Raw genomic sequence first — 11,873 nt, forward strand, 5'->3', positions numbered from 1 at the left:
TCCATACTCTTGATATCATTAGTCTCCAGAAATCTATCCATTCCCTTTCTGATCTTGTTCAATAGAACATAGAACAGAACATAGAACAGTACAGGCCCTTCGGCCCTCAATGTTGTGCCGAGCCATACTCAAACCCACGTATCCACCCTATACCCGTAACCCAACAACCCCCCCCTTAACCTTACTTTTATTAGGACACTACGGGCAATTTAGCATGGCCAATCCACCTAACCCGCACATCTTTGGACTGTGGGAGGAAACCGGAGCACCCGGAGGAAACCCACGCACACAGGGGGAGGACGTGCAGACTCCATGCAGACAGTGACCCAGCCGGGAATCGAACCTGGGACCCTGGAGCTGTGAAGCATTTATGCTAGCCACCATGCTACCTTGCTGCCCCAAATAGTTGAGCTTCCACAGACTTCTTGGGTAGAGAATTCCAAAGACTCACAACCCTTTAGGTGAAGAAATTCCTCCTCATCCCTGTCTTAAATGGTCAGGTTAGCGAGGTTATGTCGCCTGCTTTTAGACTCACCAGCCAAGGAAAACATCCAGATCAGTAAAAGAATTTTAAGTTTCAAAGAGGTCACCCTCATTCTTTGAGACCTAGTCTCCAAAATCTCTCCACGTAAAACAACCCCGCCAACCCAGGAATGAACCTCCACTGCACTCACGTTCCGGCACGTTAATCCCTCCTTAGGATACGTTGACATGGTTAAAAGAAGTACGGTGGGAGGAGGCTAAAGTGAATCACAAGCAGCAGCATGGACCAGTTGGGCCTGTTCATGTGCTGCAGGTTCTTTTGTAATGGATTGCAGAGGAAGAGATCATTGGAATAAAACGTTTCTCCTAGTGTGCATCTTGATTTGTGGACAAAAGCCAGGGAATTACATTAGCAGTTCAGCAACCCTCGTGAGGAGTCCATTGTTCAGATCTAATTTCAGCTCGGTGTTAATTCTCTCATTATAGAATCTGTTTCTGGTGTAGAAGGAAGCTGGCCAGATTCCTTTCAGTCTGACCCAACTCCAACCAATATCCCTTCCGTTAGGAATATCCATCCACTTGCACCATAACTAAGACCAAACGGACATGGAAATTTCAATGTCATGTTCAATGCCGTAACAGCATAGATCATAGAATATCATAGAATCCCTACAGTGCAGCAGGCCATTCGGCCCATCAAGTCTACACAAACCCCCTGAAAGAACACCCCACCCAGCCCACTCCCCACCTAAACTTTGGACACCAAGGGGCAATTTAGCATGGCCAATACAACTATCCTGCACATCTTTGGACTGTGGGAGGAAACCGGAGCACCCGGAGGAAACCCACGCAGACACGGGGAGAACGTACAAACTCCACACAGTCACCCAAGGCCGGAATTGAACCCGGGTCCTTGAGGCAGCAGTGCTAACCAATGTGCCACTTTTACAGCTGGGATTTGGGAGAAATGTGGGGGAGGTGGGCTTCATTTGGTAGTTAATGGGGGGTGGTTTCGCTCAGTTGGCTGGACAACAGGTTCATGATACAGAGCGAGGCCAACAGCGCAGGTTCAATTCCAGCATTGGTTGAGGTTATTCATGAAGGCCCCACCTTCTCAACCTTGCCCCTTGCCTGAGGTGTGTTGACCCTCAGGTTAAATCTGTCAGCTCGCTCCCTCCCAGGAGAAATCTGGGACTATGGCGACCTGACTTTACTTTAATCCCAAACTGACCTGGTTCCTGAAAGTGGGGCAATGTCCCCTTCTCCATCCCTGAGCTCTCACTGCTTAATCAGTACCAAGGTCGAGCTACACAAAAAAAAATCAAAGCACAGGAAATGTATTCATGAAGACATGTTTGAAATCATAGCTAATGGCACCCAAATGTCACAAAGAAACAATTTTCATACGGACTCGAAACACCTGCTGTGTTTTTCCAGGATATTCTGTTTCTGTTTCAGATTTCCAGTATCCACAGTAGTTTGCTGTTATAAACAATTTTAAAAGTTTACTTTGTAATGAATGGAAGATATAAATTTAAGGTGGAATATTTCAATGGAACTCTTTGTTGATCTGTTCCCTATAATGCTGAACATCCTGAGTTTCCTGTTGACAGAGTGGATCTTTTATGCTGTGCGTGGATAGCCGATGACAGAAACATAGAAAACGGGAACAGGTGGAGGCCATTCGGCCCTTCGAGACTGCTCGGCCATTCGTTATGATCATGGCTGATCATCCAACTCAATAACCGGTTCTCGCCTTCTCCTCCATATCTTTTTAGATCTGTAGCTCAAAGAACTTAATTTCTTCTTGAAAACATACAATGCCTTGGTCTCAACTGCTTTCTGCGCTAGAGAATTCCACAGGCTGACCACTCTCTGGTTGATGAACTTTCTCCTCATCCCAGTCCTAAATGGTCGACCCCATAAACTCAGACTGTGACCCCTGGTTCTGGACACCCCCACCATCGATAACGTCCTTCCTGCATCTACCAAATCTCCTAACTAACTGAAGTCATACATGCAAATTAGTCAAATTAGCATCATAAACTAATATATCAGATCTAATAATCTACATATTTTACTCTCCCATTTAGTAAAATAACAATGAAAATATAGGAAAAGATTGTAAATTCAGTGCTCCTGAAACATTCAACACTATCAAGTACTGGCAGGTGCGTCCATGGACATCTTCACCCTCTCCCTACTCCGTTCCGAGGTTCCCACCTGCTTCAAGAAGACTACTATCATATCGGTGCCAAAGACCAGGGCAACTTGCCTCAACGACTACCATCACAGTGGACTTGACATCGATCGCAATGAAGTGCTTCGAGAGGTTGGTCATGAGGCACATCAACGCCATACTCCCAGGATGCCTTGATCCTAGGGCAGCATGGTACACAGTGGTTATCACCGTGGCTTCACAGCACCAGGGTCCCAGGTTCAATTCCTGGCTTGGGTCACTCTCTGTGCAGAGTCTGCACGTTCTCCCCGTGTCAGCGTGGGTTTCCTCCGGTTTCCTCCCACAAGCCCCGAAAGTCGTGCTGTTAGGTAATTTGGACATTCTGAATTCTCCCTCTGTGCACCTGAACAGGCGCCGGAATGTGGTGACTGGGGGCTTTTCACAGTAACATCATTGCAATGTGAGCCGACTTGTGACAATAAAGATTATTATTATCCACTGCAATTCGCATACCTTCACAACCGGTCCACAGCAGACGCTATCTCCCTGGCCTTACACTCATCCCTGGCGCATCTCGACAACAGAGACTCCTACGTCAGACTCCTATTCATTGACTACAGCTCCGCCTTCAACACCATGCTCCCAGTCAAGACCATGTCGAAACTCCAAAACCTAGGATTTAGCTCCTCCCTCTGCAGCTGGATCCTCAGCTTCCTGACTGGCAGATCACAATCAGTAGGGATAAACAATGACACCTCCTCACAAGACTTAATCCCAGAATAGGAGAACTCCGGCCATAGCTTTTACCATTCTCCAGATGAATAAACCGGATTGGTTTAAATGCTTCTGTCCCTTCAATACAAAATTATGGGAAATAAGAGGGGATTAAAATTCAACAGCTAAAATGTCAATTTGAAAGGCCAGCAGCATTGTGCACCCATGTGTTGGACTACAGTGATACAATTGTACATGTGCTTATTCCATCAACTAATACAAATGTATGTATCTGCCTGGAGCTTATCTCTATCTCCCTGTCTGTCCATCTGGATTTATATGAAGCCTGTAACTAAATGTGTGTGTCTCTCACCCTCTATGTCTTGGATTTTTCTGCCCAATTATAAATTTGGAGCCACTGATCACCCCCACCCACTCCAGAAACCACCCAGAGTTCATTTTGGCTGAAAAATAAACTGTAAATCAATTCTCGAGAAAATTTGTACAAGTCGGCAATCCACAGCACCAACATTATGCCTGGGAAGCGAGCTGAAAACCAATACTTCTCTCTCTCTCTGTGTCTCACTCTTCAGTTCATACCCATCTGAAATCTTTCTCTCCTGTGAGACCCTGAGGGGGAGAAAGGTGGCACGGCCATACAGTGGTTAGCTCTGTTGCTTCACAGCGCCAGGGTGCCAGGTTCGATTCCCGGCTTGGGTCAGTGTGTGGAATCAGCACGTTCTCCCTGTGTCTGCGTGGGTTTCCTCCGGGTGCTCCGGTTTCCTCCCACAAGTCCCGAAAAACGTGCTTGTTAGGTGAACTGGACATTCAGAATTCTCCCTCTCTGTACCCGAACAGGCGCCGGAATGTGGCGACTGGGGGATTTTCACAGTAACTTCATTGCAGTGTTAATGTAAGCCTACTTGTGACAATAATATAAATTCTAATAAAGATTATAAGAATACTGTGTGATCTGGAACGCCTGACAGGCCAGTGAAAACAGTAACTCTCAAAAAGGAATTGGGTAAATACTTGAAAAGGAAGCTTTTTCAGGGCTATGGGAATAAGTGGGAGAGTTGGACGAATTGGACGGATCCTTTAAAGAGACAGCACAAGCTTAATGGGACAAATGGCCATCTGTATGATGTGCTGTCTGAAACTATCTGTATTTGCTTTGCTGCAGGATGGAGAAATCTGTATCTCTCTGCAGATTTCATTATTACTGGATGCATGCTGAACCTATACAATAGTTAGAACTCAGCTGGAGTGCTGTGTACAGTTCTGAATATATTGGCGAGAGTGCAGAAGAGGTTGGCAAGAATAGCTCCAGGGAGGGGATTTATTGTCACAAGTAGGCTTACAGTAACACTGCAAAGACGTCACTGGGAAAATCCCCTAGTCGCCACATTCCGCCGCCTGTTCGGGTACACAGAGGGAGAATTCAGAATGTCCAATTCACCTAACAAGCATGTCTTTCGGGACTTGTGGGAGGAAACCGGAGCACCCGGAGGAAACCCACACAGACACGGGGAGAACGTGCAGACTCCGCACAGACAGTGACCCAAGCCGGCAATCGAACCTAGGACCCTGGAACTGTCAAGCAACAGTGCTAACCACTGTGCTACCGTGCTGTCCATAACTTCAGTTATGAGGATAGATTGGAGATGTTGGGAGTGTTTTCCTTGGAGAGAAGTAGCTTACTAGGAAATCTGATAGGGGATCGTAAAAGAACAAGATTTAGTGATTTGCATCTGGATTGCACTGCCTGGAAGTGTTTTTTAAAATCACTAGATGTGGATGTCACTGGGTGGACCAGGATTGACACCTAATTACTCTTGCTTTGCCATTACAGAGTCAACCACTTTGGAGTCACATGTAGGCCAGAGCAGGTGAGATTTCCTTCTGATGGGTTTACATAACAATCAGCAATGGTTTCAAGGTCACTGATATGACTTTTAATTCCAAATTTTTATTGAATTTAAACTTCACCATCTGCCATGGTGGGATTCAAACCCAGGTTCCCAGAGCATCACGCTGGGTCTCTTGGTTACTAGTCTTGTGACAATACCACTACGCCATCACCTCCACACGTGGAACCAAGGTATTCAAGAGGGTATTGAATGATTACCAGGGGCCGATTTAGTTGGCTGGACTGCTGGTTTAGGATGCTGAGCAAGGCCAGCAGGACGGGTTCAATTCCCATACCAGCGGAGGTTATTCATGAAGGCCCCGCCTTCTCAACCTCACCCCTTCATCCGAGGTTAAATCGCCACTAGTCAGCTCTCCCCCTTAACGGGATAAGCAGCCGAAGGTCATCTGGGTCTATGGCAACTTTACCTTTTACTTTAGATGATTACTTGAATAGAAAGAATGTGCGAGGATATGGGGTGAAAAGGCAGGGGAATTACATTAAGCCATGGTGTTCGTTTGGAGAGCGGGTGTGGACACGATGGGCCGACTGGCCTCCTTTTGCATCATAACAATTCTGTGATCTCTCCGGGAAATATCAAACTTCATCAAGAGTTTCTCTCTCTTTCCCACTTTATCTATTTCTCCGCCTGTCACTAGATTGTCTCCATCTTTGGCTTTGTACCATCATTAATGTCAATCAAAAATTTCTCTTTCCTCTTCTGCCTGTAATATAGTTTTAATCCCTCTATCTTTGCACAACACATCCTTTTCCACATTGGTTCAATGGTAAATGAAGAACAGGCCAGTGTAAAACCTGTTACTAACTGGCACTCACGCTGCATCAGACACCGCACTAACTCTCTGCAATATCTATCTGCCTTTCTAGCTCTGCCTTTCTGCAAAATATCTCCATCTGCATCGGTTTGAAATGTGTCTGTCCTGCAGCAGTAAATCCCTATTTGCATCTATCTAAAAAGTCTGTCTCTAGTCTTCAGTATATCTCCATCTGTAGCGATGAAAAGGTCTTTCTCTATTCATGCTTGTCTGTTTCTTTCCCTCTCTCCGTAATGTATCCCCCTGTATCTAGCTAAACTCTTTTGTTCTGCAATATATTTTACCTTAAAGTCTATTGCACTTGTTCTTCAATTTTGCTTTCACTGAGCACGGACATTTGTTCTGTGATGAACACATTCCGCTACCTTACTTTTATGCCACTGTCAGCATCTTCTTTAGCCCTTAACGTGACCATTAACACTCCCTTTAACTTTATGTCCATTACACCTTTGTCAATCTTTCCTTAGCTCCAACCTAGCCATGACCTTCTATTCTGCCCCACCTCCTCCACTCCCCTCTCCAACTATGTATTCCATGACATTTCAACCTATCTTCATATAAGTCATAGTCTTGACACATTGGGTGCGATTCTCCCAAAGAATTTGAGAGTTAATTTGTGGTGGGTTTTTCAGGGAGTTTCCCGTTGACTCTGGCAGCGAGTTCCCACTTTTTTTGGGCACTGGGGAGTTTCTCACTGGCTTAGTCCACGCTTAGGGCGTGGTGATTTTCAGGAAAAATTTTGAAGTGTTGGAGCGAGCGGGGATTGCCACGAACTCCCCGGCGCTCAGGCCGACGAGACCGACAATGCAATTCAAAGTTAATTGGTCCACTTAACGAAGCCTCACTGGCTTCCCGCCACAAATAACCGCTTGGAGGAGTCCCAAAGGCTTTGGGCGCAGGAATTGCCGACGACAATGAGTGGCAACAAGGCCAACGCTGCTAGGGTAGCGACCGCAGTGCAGAAGCTGGTGCCTAACATTGGCACTTTGAGTGAAGGTGTCCAAGGTGTCGCGCAATCGGTGCATGGCTGAGGGCCTCGGGATGTCACCCAGCACCAGGCTGATCTTGATGAGGTCCCACTCTGAGATGGGAATGGCCGAGATGCTGCGGAGCTTGTCCCAGTCGCAGGTGGGCATTGCCAAGGTGCTGCAGAGCATGTCCCAGTCACTGAGCAGCATCACTGAGCAGCATCAACACAATGTTGCGGACCATGGGGAACCGCCAGGGCTCGTCGAGCCAGATGATGTAGGGGCAGCTGGGGCTCGAACCAGCTTGCCCTTCCATTGAAGGTGAATCCCAGGGCCCTAGGGGCACCGAACGGGAGGAGGGGATGCTGGGTGCCAACCTGGACCCGTCCCATGGAGTGGGAATGGTGGCCACTAGCTCCCCCAAGTCCCACCCCTCTGATGAAGCCATGTCTCGAGGTCGGCACGTGGAAGAGGGCGGCATGGCTGTACATCTGCCACCGACAAGGGTGCCATGGCCCTTTGGCCTCAGAGTTCCCAGAAGGCACCTGCCAGTGGCATCGAAGGCCACAGGAAGAGGTAAGCAGATGGCTGCCTCCTCCTCGGATGTGCATCCTGGGGACACACCTAGACGTAGTGATAGAGCTAGGTGGGCAAAACATGCTGAGGGCACTGGGGAAAGGGGGACGTTGGGGGGTAGGTGGGGGTGGGGAGGAGGAGGGTTGGGTGGGGCAGAAACATCAGGAGAGTGGGGGGATTGTAAAATACAATACACACCTTTGTGCACAACCAGTATGGCGCCTCTGTCGCTTTCTTCTGCAATGGGGCTGGTTTAGCACAGTGGGCTAAACAGTTGGTTTGTGATGCAGAACAAGGCCAGCAGCACGGGATCAATTCCCGTACCAGCCTCCCTGAACAGGTGCCGGAATGTGGTGACTAGGGGCTTTTCACAGTAACTTCATTGCAGCCGACTTGTGACAATAAGCGATTATTATTATGCGGGCTGACCTCCGAACCCTTGATCGCTTGGTTTACCATCTGCTTACCTTATCCTGTGACCTTCAATGGCCATCTCTCCAGGCATCCTCACTCCCCATGGCACCCACCCATCCTCCGGCCGCAAACATGTCCCCGGAGCTGCGTCCCATCCCTCGGGTGTTCGGGTGTTGGCTGCTGCGTGTGTGGTTCTGCCTCCAGCATTGTTCAAGCACAGTGTCCACATATCAGGGTGTGATTGGGATTCTAGGCAATGACTCCCACATGCTATATGACCCACCCACCCACGGGAATCAACTTGGGTTGTGTGAGGTGCTCACTTAACCATGATTGCCAATTCCCGATTAGCGATAGCCTTCAGCCGCATGACCAGATGCCTCGGCAGTCAGTGAGGGTTATGGGTAGCTGTTCGGGCAGACGTGCAGGGACAAGGGTTGCCTCCGGAATGGATAAACACGATTCAAGGGTTGGCATTGTGGCGCCACGAGCAATTCCCCAACGGTTGCCCCAATGCGCTCCCCACCATCCTCCTGTGGCGGCCCCACCCCTGTGGAGGGTCCCCCACCCCCAGCTGAGGGTTCCTCATTCCCCCATCGAGCACTGGATGGCAAGCCCAGGCTCTTTACATGTTCCCTCTTCGGCTCCCCACAGAAGCCCTTCCGTACTAATCAGCGCAGGAGTGACCACTTTCTGGGCAGGCCGCTGAAAGACAGGAGGCCGTTGGATATGGGGTGGCTCCCATTCATTGGTTGGAAATAGGGCACAAGTCGTGATGACGGCTTTCTCATCACGCTGCGGCGAGATCCCGATTTTGCCTATGGGAGCAGGCCAGCTGCATCGCAAACTGTTTGCCGGTTCTCGTTTTTGGTCTCTCCCACTATTCACCGGCCTCATTTTGCTTGAGCGAGCGCACAACAACGCCAGGACATCGTGCCTTTGTCTCTCTTTCTCTCTCTGTTGTTTATCTTTCTGTATCTAAAGTCATCCTCTCCCCGCTGCAGCATATCTATCTAAAACGTCTGCAACATATTTCAATTTGTATCTAATTAAAGTCTACCTTTCTCATTCTGCAGCATATAATAATCTTTTATTAGTGTCACAAGTAGGCTAACATTAACACTGCAATGATGTTACTGTGAAAATCCCCTAGTCGCCACATTCCAGCGCCTGTTCGGGTACACAGAGGGAGAATTCAGAATTCACTTAACCGCACGTCTACCGGGATTTGTGGGGAGAAACCGGAGGAAATCCACGCAGACACGGGGAGAATGTGCAGATTCCACACATAAAGTGACCCAAGCCAGGAACTGAACCCAGGACCCTGCCGCTGTAAAGCAACAGCGCTAACCACTCGGTATCTATCTACAATCTCTCCCTCTGCAGTATGTCTCTTTCTGAATCTATCCAAAGTCATTCTCTCCCCTGAACTGTATCTACACCCGGCTAAAGTTTGCCTCTAGCTCTGAGTATTCGGGCAGCACGGTAGCATTGTGGATAGCACAATCGCTTCACAGCTCCAGGGTCCCAGGTTCGATTCCGGCTTGGGTCACTGTCTGTGCGGAGTCTGCACATCGTCCCCGTGTGTGCTTGGGTTTCCTCCGGGTCCTCCGGTTTCCTCCCACAGTCCAAAGATGTGCAGGTTAGGTGGATTGGCCATGATAAATTACCTTTAGTGTCCAAAATTGCCCTTAGTGTTGGGTGGGGTTACTGGGTTATGGGGATAGGGTGGAGGTGTTAACCTTGGGTAGGGTGCTCTTTCCAGGAGCCGGTGCAGACTCGATGGGCTGAATGGCCTCCTTCTGCACTGTAAATTCTATGATCTAGATCTCGGTTCTTTGCACAGCCCTTCCTTTTACTCAGCCCATCCATTTGTGGGAGAGCTGTTACTCACATGGGCTCTGTGTATCCACATGTCAGACTGATTGTAGCTGCTGGCGTATTTCTACATGACCGCATCCCTGCATCGAAATGCAGATATCTGGCGTGTACTGGTACATTTCCATTATTTAAAAAATAAACCCATTGAGTGCCGGATTTAACAGCAGCGCGAACACAGTTACAATCACAAAAACAGAAACACATACACACAGTGTACCAATAAATGGGTTTAAATCCCTCATTACCTCAGCCCTACAATTAAACTAGATATGTGTTTCAGTGAGAATCCTCTGTCTGTACTTATTAGGGAGATGCTCATATATTTCTGGTTAATATTCAGTGGGTCTGATTTTAATGAATTTGAGAGGAAAGCTCCACCGGGAACATCTAGGCCGCAGAAATGGCCATGGTCCCGATTCATTAACTGAAAGAGGGAGGGGAAGGCTCTTTAACCAGAGCCGTCCTACATATCCCATTACTGCAGGCAGTGGAAAAGGAGAGAGAGAGAGGATGAAGATCCTTTCGCTTTGCAATGTTTGACAGAATGTCAAAATTGGCACAGAGTTGTTGGGGCAAAGATGCCCCAGTGCATTCATAGCAGTGGTGGGCAATCTAGACTGGTGGGTGAGCCGCACGAGTGGCCCTCCTCAATCTCAGGGGGCTGCAAGATTTAAATCGGGCCTGCTCACTAACCATAACCCCATGAATAAGATGAAATACATTCAATACATGCCGCATATTTCATAACGAGTTATAGAAAATGCTTAATCGTTCATAGATCAATAGAACGGCTCTCACTGTCAGTGTTGTGAGCAATCAGCACGCCCCTCACTTCACTTGCCCGCGCTTTACGTGCCAATCACTTCAGTCGTACCAGCAGACAAGAAAAACAACACGGATGGTATTCACCGGAACGTGACAACCCTGCGCTTGGGCAAGGGTCAAATGAACATCTTGTGGGCTGCACTCAGAACCTAGGTGGGCCGCGTGCCCGGGCCGTAGGTTGCCCACCCCTGATCCAAAGCGAAGGCTTAAAAGGGAGCATCAGAGTGTGGGCAGGAGGAGCATTGGTCCTCTGGCACAGCACCAGTCGCCACTGTGATTCTGGGCAACTTCCCTCTGGACATGAAGAGCCAGGTTTTGGGCCCATATGTCAATGGGGACAGAAAGCACACAGGGAAAATAGCACAGCGGGGAAGGCACATGTGACACTACACAGCAGTGACCCCGACCCGTGCAATGCTGTCATCCCAGGGCACAGCATGTTTTAGCAAAACGTTAATGGTAATTGCGATTATAATGCCATTAACACCATGTTGCGTTGACGGATAGGTCGGATCTGTTTTTTAAACAGCCACATCATTAGGAGTCCTTCCTCTAATAATCCCACACAAATCTCCCCACTCCACTAACCCCAGCAGCACATCACTGGTACAAGGGAAAATCATTTTACCTGATTTTTCAGTTGCCATGGTGTGTGTTAAAACAAAATTTAAAACAAAAACACTGGAAGCTCACATTGGTCGGAACAGAGGCTGAACGGGAACAATAATCAAATGAAATTGGTGAAATGAATGGCTTTGCCTGCACCCATTCCCCTATCAGTTGGATCTGTGCATAGAGTTGCTCTCTCAGGCTCGCCGGCCACTGCATCGCTTGTCTGTCCCGCCTCCTGCTTGTCCATTGGTGCTGCAAGCAGAAGGACACGCCCCCTGGGGCGATCAGCCCTTTCTGATTGCTCAATCGCCACATCAATCACTGGGGAGGGTTGGTTTCCCTTCTGTTGGTTAGACCGTCCCAAGGTTGCCTCCCCTTAACCCTTTGCCTGCTCAGCAGGGCTGCTGAAGGAGGTCCCAGCCTCTGCTGCATAGAATCAGACAATTCCTACAGTACAGAAGGAGGCCGTTCGGCCC

The 11,873-nt window shown here is 48.5% G+C and overlaps 1 protein-coding gene across 1 annotated transcript in view; it reads right to left on the bottom strand.

Moving 5' to 3' along the window:
* Positions 1 to 11,607, bottom strand: part of LOC119976300 (proline-rich transmembrane protein 1-like) — a 32,793-nt gene extending 21,186 nt beyond the window's left edge. Inside the window, exon 1 of the mRNA XM_038816740.1 lies at positions 11,414 to 11,607. Coding sequence (XP_038672668.1) covers positions 11,414 to 11,432 — 19 coding nt within the window. The 5' untranslated portion in view covers positions 11,433 to 11,607. The remainder of the gene's footprint in view (positions 1 to 11,413) is intronic.
* Between the last annotated feature and the right edge of the window lie 266 nt (positions 11,608 to 11,873).

This window comes from Scyliorhinus canicula, chromosome 13, assembly GCF_902713615.1.
Source record: "Scyliorhinus canicula chromosome 13, sScyCan1.1, whole genome shotgun sequence".
NCBI lineage: Eukaryota > Metazoa > Chordata > Chondrichthyes > Carcharhiniformes > Scyliorhinidae > Scyliorhinus > Scyliorhinus canicula.